The sequence below is a fragment of the Sinocyclocheilus rhinocerous genome, unplaced genomic scaffold (assembly GCF_001515625.1).
Source record: "Sinocyclocheilus rhinocerous isolate Xijiao unplaced genomic scaffold, SAMN03320098_v1.1 scaffold387, whole genome shotgun sequence".
Lineage (NCBI taxonomy): Eukaryota > Metazoa > Chordata > Actinopteri > Cypriniformes > Cyprinidae > Sinocyclocheilus > Sinocyclocheilus rhinocerous.
In genome coordinates, this window is record NW_015651557.1 from 2,200,012 (window position 1) to 2,216,508 (window position 16,497).

Genomic DNA, 16,497 nt, shown 5'->3' on the forward strand with positions numbered 1-16,497 from the left:
TGCTGGTAAAACCTGGCATATATTTCATAGATGCCACGTGAGCCAGGGCACATTTGTTAACGGAGCAGACTGATATTTCAGATTGAGTAATGAGTTTCTGCTTGTCCTAATTAACCAGGCATCAGGGTGATATTCATGGGGGGAGGGGGGTTACAAGGGTGGGCGGCACTGTTAAAATACCACTAAAAATAGGCGCGAGTCGATCATCACAACCTACTTTTAAGCAAATTCATCTTTGGATGTTAATTAAATACATAGCATTTGATAGAAAAAGTCATCTTCTACTTGTTTTTTTATCTCTCTATTGTTCACTAGGGGTTTGTGAATTTGACCTGGATAGTATTAGTATGAATTGAGACAGAATACAGCACTAGAGTGTCCCGGGCAACAGAGTAAAGTGACAAGCAGCAGGACGTTTTGATGGTCACAGAGCGAAATCTCATTGGTTCAACATCCCTGAATATAAAATACCCCATGAAATCAAAATCTAAAGCTGTGTCCGAAATCGCATAACTTTGCAAATGTTAGAAAAGAATGTTCTGCATAGCATGAACATATGTAGTATGAATGAAATCCAGATGTACTATCTGTCATGTGACTCAGAGTGCCAGTTGCGTCTCTTCACTATCATTCGCAACTCGTCTCCTGTGGCCTCATGGGATAGTAAAGCATCCATCAGATGCGTATTTCAGAACCTCAGTGGAAATTTCCAGGTACTTTTTGCCTACAGTTTTATGAGTACTGTGAATTCGGACATACTACTCATTCCAAATACAGAGTTCTGGCATGAAACTCTAGATGGCGCAGTCCGATAGGTCTAACTCAATCTGACCTAATGACATCATTATCACATGGCACAGCTGATTGGTTCTCTCCTGTATCGGTAGCCAATGAGCTCGCTGCTCAACATGCAAATATATGACTAGTGCTTGCTGTAGCAGTGCAGCTTGCTTCAGAAACCCGCCACCTTCCCCAGCTCCACCTGTATAGATCTGCTACGAGGTGATTCATGTATGCTATATGGGGTTATTTAATGTATGTTATTTTTGCAGCAGCAAAATTTCTTACATGCTCACAGCAGCATGTTGTTGATGTATTGGCAGTAGCAAGTCTCGGGACTTTTTGCGGCGGTCCATGTTTATTAGCTAGTGTACTCCCAAATAGCAACTTTAGAGTTGATGTTTAAACATTTACAGTCCTGGACTAAAAATAGGAATGACTTAATATTAATGACTTGAATGATTTTGTTTGCAGGATTATATCATTTCTTGTTGCCAAACAAACTTGTAGCCAATCAGCAGTAAGGGGCGTGTCTACTCATGATGTGGAGGAGAGAGCGTTCAGTGCACGGGACGGACATTAGCCGAGCGACAGAAAGATAGAAGTTCTTTCAGCCAGTGGAATGAACTGAATTGTTATTTATAATTATCATTTAAAAAAATGTGTTATACAGTTTGATGGGGTTTTTAAATATGAAATATGTTCTGATTTGCTGTGATTGTGCCATGTCACGCAGCATTTTCAGCAGGACATACGAATCACTTAGAAACTTGTCGCATCGCACCTGGTTGGGACAAAGTGTAATGGAAAAAGTCTCACCTGCACATGATTTCATGAGTCAGGAGCACACGGCACATCTCCGGATTCTTGTCCTGACCTTCATATATGATGGCCTTTGAACAGAGAGGGGGGAAAAGTCAGTGTTTGGACTTTGGGCTTTATTTAACATTTTAGGAAATCAAAATTAAATGAAGCATATTACATATGAAGATGTTTCCAAATATATATTTCAGAAAGTTGACACTGACCACACAACATCCCAAAAAAAACATTATCCACCCTCACATTCAAGCCAATTCCACTTGAGAAACACGCTGCGAGGAGGCATAATTCTGCCTTTAAAGCCTGTTGGCCTGGTTGTATTTAATAAATATCAGTATGTGTCGTGGGGAATCATCTAAGCGGTTCCAATATTTCTGTACAGGCTGTCCAGAGCTCTGGCTCCACACGTGGCTCATTACGTAAAGGAAAACAGAAGGTGAGAAATGAAGGTGCTCCAATAAGAAGAGCTCATTGTTTCACTTCTCGCTCAGGTATTTACTCTCCCTACAGGGCTTGGGGATGAGGTGGGGTAACGTGGTAGAGGCTGGGATGTACAATAGTCCGAACGATTTGAGGGATGGGTAACAAGCCGAAGAACACCTGTTGTAGGTGGAGGAGATGATACGAAACGTAACTGGTTGCTCAGATTCTAACAAGCGGGAGAGGTAATGACAGTGATTCCTATGGCTAAGGGAAAACATATTCATCAAAAACAATACAGCTGAAAGTCAACAATAAATACTGTTCACAAATTTACTTCTGTCATCATATTAGAATGATTTCTGAAGGATCATGTAACACTGAGGACTGATGCTGAAAATTCAGATTTAATGTCACAGGAATAAATTACGAGGGGAAATATATTCAAATGGAAAACAGTTATTTTATGTTTCACAATATTACTGTTTCATATGACAGTATTAATCTCTTCGATTCACTCACTCGCTCATCTTTTTCTTTCATTTTTGCATCTCTCACTCATGGGTATTGAAATGTGAAGTGCCTATGCGCTCACTGGCATACTACCTACGCTAGCATGTGACGTGCCAAACCATCAGTGGCGTGTGGCACAGGGGCGGTGGGGGGAGGCAGGAGGCTGGAGGAGGTGGGTGCGAGAGAGCAGTTGGGATGCCAGACTGGAGCACGGTGCACCATCTGGTACAGCCCCCCAATTTTCTCCCAAATTTTCTCGGCTTTGCTCTCACCCCTCCTTAACACAAAACACAGCGCTGCCAGGCTGGCAAAGCCTTGTGTGTCCCCCCTCCTCCCCGAGCTGAATGTTGGACATGGTATGCCATTCCGAACAGTGCCGCGTTTGACTACGCCAAGCGTGTCACCTTGCTAAGATTCTGGGATCTCGTTCGTAGGCATACCGACTGGCAGCAAATCTGTCCCGTTACGCACAGTCATTACTCTCTGCCATGTAACGGAGGTGTAATTCAGCAAGCCTGTCCAGCATCAAAAAAGTTTGTCACATTGACCTTAACTGGGAAAAAAACACTGACGCAAAGTTCTATCTACCAAGAAAAGGGTCATTTGACAGGAGAAATATCCAGAGACAGACGATACATTGGCTCATTGTTTGATGTCTTTCAGATGTACTTTACATTATACAAAGGCACTGAAAGCGATATTGTTACAGCCAGTGCTGGAGTTGGCAAGCTCGGAGCATTTGTTCAGATGGTTTTCTTTCACTTTGAGGGAATGGGGGCCAAGGTCTTCTAGAAGTACACAGCATGCATCACTGTCTGCCAGCCCAACGACCTGCTTCATATTTCTATCTATAAACACCAAATCTATCTTCGCCCATTCTGGCTGAGCTGTGCTCGGGAACAGCGGTATTCTTCCACTTGCTTTAATGCCTTAATAAAATATTATGAATCTGTTATAAAATGTAATTCGGGTAGTATCCCGCCATTAAAGTCAACCATTTACCCAACGTATTTAATGAATGCACATTATTGTTTTTTTTTCTCACATAATAACATTTCATGTTTTTTTTTTTTTATCCTGCTTTTGTCAAAGCAAAAAAACAGTTGAATAGATTAAAAATCACAATACATTAAAATTTATTGTTTTGTATTACAAGTTTTCTGAATTTTTTTTAATATGCAAATGAGGAAATGTCTAATTAAATATACACTAATTTGCATACATTTGCAAAACAGAAATCGTAATATTGGATATAGCCAAAATCTGAATATTTATTTATTTATTTATTTATATATTTCAGGTACAGGCTTTCACAGAGAGGATCTCTCTTTTTGTCACTTTATGAACCATATCATATTTTCAACAGCCAGGGAAATAGAAAAAAAAATCTTTTTAGTAATAAAATGTTATATAAATCAAGCAAATGATATAAACAAACAGTAAAGGTGTATGCAAGTGCTGCTGAAGTCGAGATTTCTGGCTCAGAAAGAAAAATATATTTAAAGATATTGTAATTGAAACCTACAGATGAAAGTGTAATAAAAATAAACACTTAAATGTGTAATTTGAATATTTCTTTCCACTAGTCTTAAACAAGACTTTTGTTATGGAAGTTTAATAGTCTCAAAATCTCAAAATTGTCCAGTGAATGAAACACAATGCTTTGCCTGTAGAGTCACAAATTCCTCCAGTCATACAAATGGAAGCGACTCATATAAAGATGAATTAGTCTTTGTATATTTTGTTTGTATTAAGCGCTCTCAAAAGGGAAATTTTAGGTTACCGGCTCTTAAAGTGTGCCATCTTGATAACTTTTAAAGGCCTTGGCTGCTTTTACTGCGATCAAAGAACAGGAAGTGCTGTGATAAACGCAGGAAATAGATTCTTTTTGATTTAGAAGGAACATCGAATGTGCAAAGGTGGCGCGTAAAACATTACCCTATGTTAATGTTACAAGTGTGATATTTAGGGCAGCTTTAACTGCGTGCCAAAGTGCGAGAAGGGCACATTAATAAGCATGCAACATTCATATGCCTTGTAATACATATTTCATCTCGCCAAGCACACTTTTCATATTTCATCCAGCGTTTTCCTCACTGGTTTTGATGTGACGGCTGAAATCGAAGGCAAGTAAACAAGACGCTATAAATACATGGAAACCTACTTCCTACACAGTTGGCATCATCTGTTAGCATGCCATTAAGAACACGGCTGCCTTTTTTCCCAGGCCACTGCGCTACCTTTAAAGAGGTGCTGTCTTGGCAGTGATTCCACTCTTTGTTCTCCCACACACACAGAAGCGTTCACATAGACGAATAAGTATCCCACCCCACCCCTGATCAGCTGTTCAGACATAAAGCCTGAGAAACAAGAGAAGCGGAAGAGAGAGCAAGAGTTGGGCAGGCAGACAGACAGGAGAATAGACGCAGGGTTTCTAGAGACAGCTAACCGACATCTGAGGGACTTCTAGACGGTGCGAGAATTTGAGCAGGAGAGCAGGGAACAAAACAAGGCTGAAAAGAAGAGAGTTGTGGAGTGGATGGGTTAAAAGAGTGATAAAGCCACGTGAAAAGAAATGTGTATTGCCAAGCCAATCGCAATGCATTTTGCATTTGATCTGCCTTTGGAGGGCGGGGTTTTGGAGAGAGGGCGTGGTCTGACTCACTGGTTAAGTTTAGCTCAAGCTCAAGTTAGCTCAAGCTAAACAACGAACATCTCGCACTGCATCTTAAATACAGAAACAATCCAGGAGGTAATGAGAGAGGAAAAGGAAAAGTAGGATAGATGAGGGAGGAACGTGGGAGGTCTGCTGTCTCTGCGCTATGTTTGTCAGATGTGTCGGCGTTGAATCTGCTGATCACAGTTTTAACTGTCAAACTCACACCTATAAGTCCCCCACGTCCCCAGCTCCTTCTTGTGCACCATTATGAGTTACAATCCCAGTATAAAGGTGTGACTATTTTCGCCAAACCTGTCAAGTGCAAATCCCGCCCCACTGCCAGTTCTAAAGATTTCATTGGTCACGTCAATCACAGTATTTACTGTCTACACAAATACTAACGCCTAACGTTAACCTTGGTATAGCCTCGATAGCACATCATGATAAAAAACATTACTGCTTGTCGTAATCTGAACCATTTGTGATGTTTCTGAACTCTGAACTCAATCCATGAATTCTAAACTTTTCTTGACAGGTGACCAAGTGATTGAGCTGACCAATGAAAACTGCGGGGCGGGGTTTGCACTTAACACACGTTACTATTCCTTGAATTAGCATGCTAGAATCTTAGTATGTGAAGTATTCTTCCCTCAGCCGCCTAAACTCAAGTATTCTGGGTTAAATACATGTTAAAAGCATGAAAAACAAAACAATACAAAACAACAAATGCGCTACAGCTCAGCATGTCAGATTCGGAGCACATATGCTAACCGCTAGGCGACTGCTAAAACAACAGATGCAGTAAATTAGCACTATAGCTTGAAATGTAAAACACTGAGATGTTTACGGCATCTGCTGAATCTAATAATTTGCCTGTGACAGTAACTACCAAAATAACAAGCGTAACTGTTGCGCAGTTGCAGGAGTAAATGAGTCTGGCCACAGAATAATAAGCTCTGTACCCGCAGTATAACAGCAAATCTGGACACTAATTACAGTCCAAGCTAAAGCTGCTTTAGCTGTTTTGAGTGTAAGTGTTTTAGCCTTGCTAGTATTACGAAACACTGTAGCAGCCTCTGTGATTAGCACTTGTTCCCACAGCCACTTAGAAAGTAACAGTTTTGCTAACAAATTTGAATCAGCGCTGCGCTCTGTGTTCAGTGATTCGGCCAGGAATCCATGCGATTGGGAATTTCGCACAAAGGTCATGAGAAAACTGCTTGGTTTGAAAGTGACTTTCTGTGTGAGCTGTGCGTCATACGTCGTTGACGACGGAGAATGGACCTTTCGGCCTGCGAAATGTCATTACTGTCGCACCTTAACTCGATGAGAAAACTGCTTGGTTTGAAAGTGACTTTCTGTGTGAGCTGTGCGTCATACGTCGTTGACGGAGAATGGACCTTTCGGCCTGCGAAATGTCATTACTGTCGCACCTTAACTCACTCCACAGCCCAATAACTAGCATCTCACGGCCGCTTCTGAGTGATTACAGAAGGCCGACGGGGATATCGAACATCACAAAAGATTACTCAGGTCGTCTGTAACCCGATAACGACTGCCAGCGGAGTAACATCCGCACTTACTTCTCAAGAGTGTCTACTCTTCAATCTGAAAGCTTGTTTTTAGCCCGAGCCGCAACATGGGCCGAGACACCTGTAGCTGTCCTGTGGCCAGGTCTCATTTCACCCTGTCAACAGGTCTGACTGCCCCAGAGCGAAACCACATCTGATCCCGAACTCTCTCTCGCTCTCATTCACCTGAGGAAATCAAAGACAACAGCCGACCGAGCTGTTGGCGCGGTAAATATATCACTCGCTACAGTGCTTTTTGAGCTGTTACAAGGTAACTAGCTGTCTTGTCGTTGGAGAAGGGGATTTGATATCCTCCGACTGCCGTTACACATGTTCCCCAATCTTTAAGTGTAGTTCTAAGCGGATCCCTTTAGCGAGTGATTTAACCATAGGTTGTCTTCACATCTGAAAGCTTCCCGCACACAATGCGGCAGCAAAGGGGATCGCAATCTCATTCCTTGTGACTTCTATTACACGTGTTGTAATACCTACGTGAAAATAATGAATACAAGTGCTAAATATATTCCGAGAACACTGACATGAAAACTGCCGGCAAACAACTACAAAAGATTTGTGAGGGGGAAGCCGAGGCGTCTGGGTGATTATTTTTTAACTTGACACTGATAAACAGCGCTCTAGCGACACTTCGCTCAAAAGTGCCATGTCCTCCCACGAAATGCAGCAAAGCAGATAGTTAGGAAACAACAGCTCTTCTACCTACTGCCAGACTAGCGCTGTCAAAGTGGCAGCTACTGGGGTTTAATGCGCTTTGATGTTTCCCGCCACGCAACTTAGGCGGGAGGGAGAGGGAGCTGCCGCCCGCAGGTAAGTTAGCGACCGTTAGCGAAGTGTAAAGAGCCTAGCGTGGAGCCTTTCTCAGTTTGCAGCAGGCGGCTAATAAACACGGATATGTTTCTCTTTGCTAATCGCTAATTCCCATGACATGCTAATTAGGGCTGATCCAAGGTCAGAAAAAAAAAAAAACATCCAGACACTAGCCCAGGGCCACACGTGTCTTCGGTGACAGATAAAATCAAACAGGAAACAGGAAACAGGCAACACTAATAATGTAGATCTGCCATATTGTACATACTAGAAATGAAACAAGCAAGAGTTCAGAAGAAAGCAGCCGAGCATGACATGTGAACCACACCAACGGGAAACACAAACATGTTCACGAAAAGGCTAGAAAGAGCTATGCAAGTGTAGCAAAAAAAAAAAAAACTGATAAGAAAAATCCGGAAAAAAAATATATGGGTGCCCTAAAAATACACTCTTTGCCGCACAGTTAAACACCAAACAAACTTTCAAACCGTCGAGCACAAAAAGTCCAAAAGAGGCCATAGGACATCCAATGATGCATGTAAAAATGTGACACTGCCCCTGGGAGACACGCATGCTCTCCGCTGTGAGATTCATCTGTATGGGGCACAAACAGTATGTATGCATGCCCCAACATGTATGAATTAGCCTCTGGTGACATGCGCAGATGGTGGTGCACGGGACGAGATGAACCCTTACCTGTTTAGTCATGGAGTCAATTAGCCTTACATAAAAATCCTGCTCTGTTCTGATGCCTGGAACACACAGAAACTTGACATCAGCACGTGCTTTTCATTACATTTTCCACAAACACATTCACATTCATTATCTCTAAATCGGCCATTGCATTGCACTGTAATTGCACCAAGCATAATGCTCCTGAAATAACACAAGCCTAATTGTATTGTAATATGTCCACATATTAAATTAACAATATATGCCATATATGTCAAACAAAGTATTTTCGTATACTATATTTATAGAGGAAGATATACATGAACTAAATAACTATTATTTTTTTAGAGAAGATATTTTGTGATGGAAAAAATTTATAGCCTAATTATAACTTTAAACCTGCCCATGTAACATATCATAATTAACAGTTTATATACTACTTTCTAATTACTAATTTATATGGTTAATTCTTTATGAAAACACACTGAATTTAAAAAATGAATATAGTTTAATTATTTAAATTCAAATCTAAATGGTGCCAAAGTCACGACTTGCCGTTGCTTTTCAACGACTTTGAATTGTAATACTGATGAATAAAATCAAAACTCAAAATGACAGAAATTATTGCGATGGAAACTAGTGATGAAAACGTTTACAAAAGCACTGTGCGCAATATGCTTGAGAGGTGGCAGAACTAACAGCTGGTTTATTTAGAAACTGACCAGATGACAAATGATAGACAGGCTGTCAGATTACACACTAATGAACACGATCAATTCACACTCCCTCCAAGAAAAACACATTAACTATTAATACCGCGTGGTTGGAAATGGGTTTCTAATTGATTTAAACCTTGAGTGAATTATTAATGCTTTAAAATCAAACTGATTCATTGTGAAGAGCCATGCTTTGATTTGAAGAAAGTAAAATGAGTTGGTGTCGAGGAGTCAATCACTGATTGCGCTTAATTGTTCAGACAGAAACAGTCTCGATCGGTTCAATTATTGATTTAAATCACTGCCAATCTTCGTCAAATTGAGATCTCTAATGACAGCACCTGCTACTGTTGCTATTTCAGTGCAATGAATTGCAAATCACGATCAATGAAAGCGTCGCGCGCAAATAGGAGCATGTCTTACCGTTGCTGTAGAGAAGTTGCAGTCTGTAATGTATGCCATTGTTTGTCTTTTCTCCTGTAGTCTCCTGTGCATGAAAATAATATTACAACAGGTCTGAAATCATACGCTACATAGGTAGTAATGGGAGGAAAGTTACTGCGCTTACAAAATGATATCGTTTGGGCCTGTTCAATAAAATCAGCTGTAGCGCAAATACTGTTTTTGTTATAAAAATTTTTTTTTTTTAAAACAGCGTGTGTATAGCTAAACAAAACAGAACTAGTAATTGATTTTAATGTATGAGGTCAAATTAATTTATTCTTAGCTGTATTATGTTATGTCACTAAGTAGCTAGTCATATATAGCATTATAGTAAGTTATAGGCCATTACTGATATTACTTATATAACATTACATGCATTTAATGCATGACCTAAATTTTTATAAATATGTACATTTTGCTCTATTAAAATGGTTGAAAATTCTGTTTCTGACAAAATACAGGTTATTGAGTTTTGAAGGCATGCAAAATTAACAGACCTATTCGGGAATTTTATTTATGAATGTAAGAAATGCATATTAAACCTTAATCTTACATTTTAAATTAATCTGTATTAGCCTTGTTCATATTAAATAACTATCCGATTTAATTCCCAAACATGTTTATTTCAAGGTAATATTGCAATAATTTGGATCATACTGATCACATATTATTTCAACAGGCTATATTCACGTGTGAATTGTTTCAACGGTTTTCAAATGTGCATGATTTTGCTGTTTACTGGGCATATAATATGCACTTTTAAAAATAATAATAAAAAAAAACATAAAGGCATATGCGATCGTGGCTATTTAGTGGCCCGGTGACATCGTGGTGCTGAAAAATCCGTTTTTTTGAAGAAGCTCTTTCAGGAAACTCACCTTCTCTTTTTCCACAAATCCGACAAAAGAGGTTCTCTCGATTTCCACCGGCTGTCCTTGTCGGTCGTAAAGGGCTAAAACGAAGTGGAAGAAGTTGGATTTGCGAAGATTGGAGGGCGGCTGTTTCTCGAAGTGCGCCCGGGCCAGTCCCACTCCACTGCGGGGAAGACACGCAGAAAGGCCCGTGTTAAAAACATCCTTCAGATATTATAGACGTGTTATTGAAATAAAATGGATGTTTAATTTCTAGTCCCACTGAATGGAGAATTAAAAATGCCTATACATGTGTATACGCGAAATCTTAATTAATTAATTAATTAATTTTATTAGGCTATTATTATTATTAGGCTATTATAAGGCGATTGTTATTCTTATGATTTCTCCAGCATGTTCAATCCAGTGGTCTTAGGACCTCCAGATGTGACTGCATGCAAAAGAAGGTGAGCTTTGGCAAAGTACCCAAACTTTGCATCCAAAGGAACTCATCAAAGCTCACTAAACGACAAAGCAAAGCGCATCAAAGGCTTAATCCTCCACAATCCGGATCGAGTTTCCTCAAAACAAACGCCAGCAGCACGATCGGTCCGCGCTCCGTGGGAGGTGATCGCAGTCGCAGCCCCGGGGGTCTCTTACCTCTGCGCGGCCGTGTTCGCATCCAGCACCCCGGCGCCTTGCATCCATGTTCGGACTGCGTTCATGCCGGCTCCGATGGGCTCCTCTTTCAAAATACTCCCACTCCTTTGGATGCTCTCCTGAATCCCAAACATGAATCCGGGATGTCTCGCACTCTCTTCCCGTTGGTAGTGTTCTCAGGTGCCCACCTCCCGTGCGTAAAAGAGAGAGTGAGAGAGCGCGCGCGCTTGAAAGAAAGAGAGAGAGAGAGATGGGAAGGAGTTTGGAAACCAGGACAGATCCCGGTGTCACCAAGACTCAAAGTGGAAACAAAAAGCAAGTCGTCTTTTCTGTGCTGCTGATAATGTTTCCTGGGAGCAGCTGGTGCGATCAAGCAGATCTCATATCAAATGTCATCATGACCTAACAACTTTTCTCCTCTTGTCTTCTTTTTCTCCGATTTTTCTTTGTCAGGACAAAAAACAAAAAAGATATTCAAAAGTGGCTAAATCAAGAGGAGGCTGTATCCGTAGCTCTCTTGATCAAATTGAAGTGATTTGTGTCTCTTCCCAAAGGAATCGATCCTTCCTTTGACTATGAGAGGGGAACTAAACACGAGCGCAGCAGCCCCAGAGGTTTGAAGGAGGGGATCGGGAGAGGCGGTCCGAACGCAAACCAGTGTCAGATCCGCCCAACCAGAGCTGCCATCCTCTCTCTCTCTCTCTCTCCTCCACCCACTCCATCAGTTTGTCAGATGGCATTACTCCAGCATTCAGAAGAAGCTGATTGGAGTTAGACTCTACAAACCTCCCGCAAAATGGGGCTGTATTGATCCATCTAGTTATCTTCTTGACGCGGACAATAAAAACATTGCGTCTTATTCACACCTAAAAGCTTAATGTGAACTCGAGAAAGCCGTTAATACGGATAGATTGCACGTCGTCGTGTTGTGCAACATTGCAGCTGCATCCACGTTGATATTCGCACGCGCACTCAATTTCTACTAAAGATTTTAAAATGAAAAGACGCCGTTTGGGGTTCTTCAGATTCTTTGCAAAAACCTCTAGGCAGGAGGAACTTGAAATCCACAAGATCTTGCACCTGAGACCTAAAAATAACCATTAGAGAACGTTATATAAACGTTCGCTATAGTTGTCGCGCAAATTTAAAAAAATCTTGAAATGCTAGTTGACGGTCATCGAAGAGGCTAAAGAGAATGTTAGGAATTGATTCCCAAAACGGGAACCATGCGCTGGGAATTAAGACGGCTAGCGGTTCGTTAGAATCCAAAGACTTTGAGGCACTTTAAATGTACAGTGAAGTTCATTCTAGTGTATCTGAGGCGCCTTCAGAAGGTTGTCCAGAGGTTCTCCAGAGGGTTCCGTCTGTGTGACGATCTGAGGAACCAAACGCTGCCTCAAGTGTCTTTTAAGCTGTAAAATATGATAAACCTTTCATGGAATTATAAAGCTATGTTTCAGATTTGACGGACGAATTTGAAGATAGATAGTCTATATAGACAGCCTATGTTGACTCAAATCCAGCTCCTGAGTTTTCACAGCGTCTTTATCTCATTCAAATAAAGTAGAGCTGACTTATGAATTCGATTTTTTTTATTCTGGTCATAAGCTTTAGCTTTTTTTTTTTATTCAAAAATGAGTTAAGAGAAAACAGGCGGATTTCTATATCATGTGCTGTTATAAAGAAATACAGATTCTGTAGATTCAGAATACATAGGCTGTCTTTGGGGGGGAAAAAGATTCTTTTTATGTGGAAGATATACACGCAGTCGCGCATGGTTGATAACACAATATAAATCAAAATGATAGATAGGAATTATACCAATATTATTCAATATTTTACATATTTTGCACATACTCCTGTTTGCAAAAACATGTATCTTATTCGATTTCTATACATTTTGGGCTGTTTCCTCTTTTAGCAATGAGGTAGCCTAGGCTACACAGGTACAAAAAATACAGAATGTGAAAAAAAAACAAAAAAAACAACGAAATTCCAAATATTTCAATTGCATGACAGCACTGTAGCATTTGATTGTTTGAAATAAGGATGTGAATACCTCGAGAACCCGAATATTTGCTGCTATAGATCACAGTAGCTATATGTTATTTGGGGAATAAACTGCAAGGCAATTATGAGGAATGCATTCTGAGACAAACGCGCTCCTCTCCGGTTTAAACAAACACACACACGGCGCAAAGCATCTCTCACTCGAACCATTTTATTTTTCCAAGCTGTATAGCTGTGACTGACAGATATGCAGCCGTGTGCACCGGCCCCTGGGGTCACTATATTTATAGTTTGTCCCCTCGTTCTCCCACGCTGCACACTCATGCAACTTACATTGGCTACAATGTTTAAAAACACTTCTGGAAAATAGATTTATTTATTCTTGATGTTAGTATATACTGACATAATTATTATAAATATAAACATTAACTACATTATTAATAGCCTACTTACTATTATTATTATTATGTACATTTTATGTTAATTCAACAGGTAACCAGAATACAATACTTTTCTCGCGGATTTTAATTATTAATAAAAACAATAAGAATAAGATGGGCTATATTATTAGTGGAGTGTTTTTTAAAAAAAGTCGGATTCCAAATAATATATGAGATGAAATAAAGACCCAATAATATTTTAAACAAGAAAAACGCGCTGTGCTCATTACGCAAGTGGGAATCATTTAGTGTTTTTCAAAATATGAATTATTTATAGAATTAAAATTCCATGTCGTGTCACCCTACCAGTTTTCTGCGTATTGTTTTTAAACATAGCCTATGTAATTATAGCCTATTACTTTTTTTTCCCCAGAGCATATGAAGGTGGTTTAATAATACTGTTGCGCTTTATCGAATTTATTACCAAAATTATTTTAGTATAGCTTTATTAAATAATTGTCCTCCTTCGTTAAAGAGCATTAATCAAATATGTAATTTTATGATCTCAGTGTGAGACGCATCACCAAACGCACGAGTACCTCTGTGAACATGATGCAGCAGCGCCATCGTGTGATCAAACTTAAGATCACACTAACAAATGACTTGAATCACTGACAATCAATCAACGCTGAATGACATTCAAGTTACATTTCAATTACTGATACTGAAAAAAAACATGTATGTATATATATACATATATATATATATATATTTATACTAGTGCTGTCAAACGATTAATCGCATCCAAAATAAGTTTTTGTTTACATAATATGTGCATACAAAAAATGCTGGGTTCAAAACAACCCAACCGCTGGGTCAAAACAACCCAATAGCTGGGTTATATTCAACCCAGCATTTTTTTGAGTGTATACACACACACACAGAGTACATATTTGAACTATTTACAATCATGCATATATTTATATTCATATAATTTATATTATATATAAATATAATATATAAACATAACATTTTCTGAAATGTATACATGCATGTGTGTGTATTTATATATGCATAATAAATATACACAGCACACACACATATATTATGTAAACAAAAACTTTTTTGTGCGTTTAGCATGTCAGATTGAAAATTATGAAGCCAGAAAACTGAAGTTTACCAAACTGTAATTTCTTAACAAGAAAGAAACTCTGTGAAACTGTTAAATCACCCATTAAAAAGACAAAAATCGCATTAATTAAAACAACAACATTTGCTCTAGCTACATTTCAATTTATTTTCTTTGAAGAAAATTGTGCAAAAACTACTTGATACAGAATGTTTCGAATGTCATTTGTGTTTGCTCATACATCAAACGTACTCATGCACACAAATTTGCCATTCTGAAATGCATCTTTTAAAAAACAGCAAAAACACAAAACAAATCTGTGTCCTCAGGATCAATCCCACTTTTCAGAGTGTTCACACGGTCCTCAAGACACTTCATAATGTTCACTGCTGCTTTAACACTGTGTGGCATATCAAAAACACCATAAAAGAATATACAAAGGAATATATTTGCCCATATATGTACACATTTATAATGAGCTATACTTCCATCTGCTCTGTAAGCATTTGTTACCCAACAAGACAAAATATTATTCGCTATAAATGACATTAGTGCAAACATAGTATGGCGTGACATCTCTGGCAAAATGGAGCTTTCTCCTGACAGAAAATAATGGCAAAATAAGTCTGCGATGACTAAATGAAGTGCTGTTGATGATATAAACTGGTTAGTCAACAGACAATATTAAGGTGAAACTCAAACCTTCCAAAAAATTAACCAAAAAAAAAAAAAACCTGAAATGTGGCTTGATTTTGAGATTTAACACTAAACATCACTCACTGCGAGAAACATGCCAGTTTTACAGTGGGCAAACGCAAGATGGCCTTAATGGAACATCCGTTGAATATTAATAAAAAAGAAAAGAAAGAAATGTATTGAATTGCTTGTCCACCCACTAATGTTCTTTAAAACCAGAAAACAGGTTTAGTTTATATAGTCTGCAATATGCTTTGAAAATGCTCGCTTCCAGGAATCAAGCCAACTGCCAAACTGACAACTTAACGTTTTGCGCAGTGATGGTTTAACATTATTTCTGACACATGGTAAAGAGTGACAAATATATAGATGAAAAAAGCCGCCCAGCCTCAGACATCCCTTTAAAACTGGGGTAAATAACAAGAGGCGTGCTGTGATAAAACATAGATCAACTGGCTCAATGGCACTTTAGATAACATTCCAGTTTGACTTTGCCGGGGTCTAGATTTTACAGTGGCTCATTTGGGATGCGCTTCCAAAACACACACACACACACTTCTACAAAATAGTATAGCGTAAGAATCATCCATTACCTCCATAGAGATGATGTACATTTTCAGTCATATGGATGCATACCGAAAACTACAATGCCCCACAAAGATGAAACGCTGTACCTACACCAGCACTCAATCTGAGAAAAAGCTTTCTTGATTGAATCGTTACACTTCAGCTTTTCTGAATCTGAGCATAGTTGTGCCAAACCCATCTGTCACAGATATCAGTTTTTAAAAGCCTATTTTAGTAACTCAATGTGAACACGAACAAAATGTGTAGTTACTATGTTTTGTCTCTGTAGGGCAATATTCTGAAATGTCTTCTGACCAGCAATAATGTAAACAGATCATGAAATGCATCCTTGAGCTGAGAGACATGTGACCAACATAAAAGGACAGTTCATTCCAGAAGTCTAAACAGTGTCATCCTTTACTCATGCCATTTCAAATTCATACAATGTTCTTTTGTGGAACACGAAAGGTGAAGTTCAGCAGACTAAATATATTAAAAAAAACATTTTATTATTTTAAGTAACAACTTCATATTGGTCTGTTCCCTACACAAAGTAATCCCAGCTTCAGGATACTTTGAATTGTATAAACTACTTGTATGGAGATATTTTCACAGTATGGAGAAAAAAAGAAAAAAAAGAAAAAAAAGAAAAAAAGAAAAAACACATACTTGCAACTTTATCTCACAATTCTGACTTCTTTTCTCGCTGACTTCTATTATTGCGAGATAAACTCGCAATTCCGGAAAAAAATTTGAGATATAAACACAATTGTGAGGAAAAA

At 39.0% G+C, this 16,497-nt stretch overlaps 1 protein-coding gene across 4 annotated transcripts in view; it reads right to left on the reverse strand.

The window, feature by feature from the left end:
- Positions 1–11,489, reverse strand: part of ebf1b (EBF transcription factor 1b) — a 139,457-nt gene extending 127,968 nt beyond the window's left edge. For all 4 annotated transcript variants that reach the window (XM_016518632.1, XM_016518633.1, XM_016518630.1 and 1 more), the window contains exons 1-5: positions 10,934–11,489; positions 10,301–10,457; positions 9,402–9,465; positions 8,287–8,342; positions 1,600–1,673 (exon numbers count right to left, since the gene is read on the reverse strand). In XM_016518632.1, the coding sequence (XP_016374118.1) occupies positions 1,600–1,673; positions 8,287–8,342; positions 9,402–9,465; positions 10,301–10,457; positions 10,934–11,067 (485 nt within the window). In that variant the 5' untranslated portion in view covers positions 11,068–11,489. The remainder of the gene's footprint in view (positions 1–1,599; positions 1,674–8,286; positions 8,343–9,401; positions 9,466–10,300; positions 10,458–10,933) is intronic.
- Between the last annotated feature and the right edge of the window lie 5,008 nt (positions 11,490–16,497).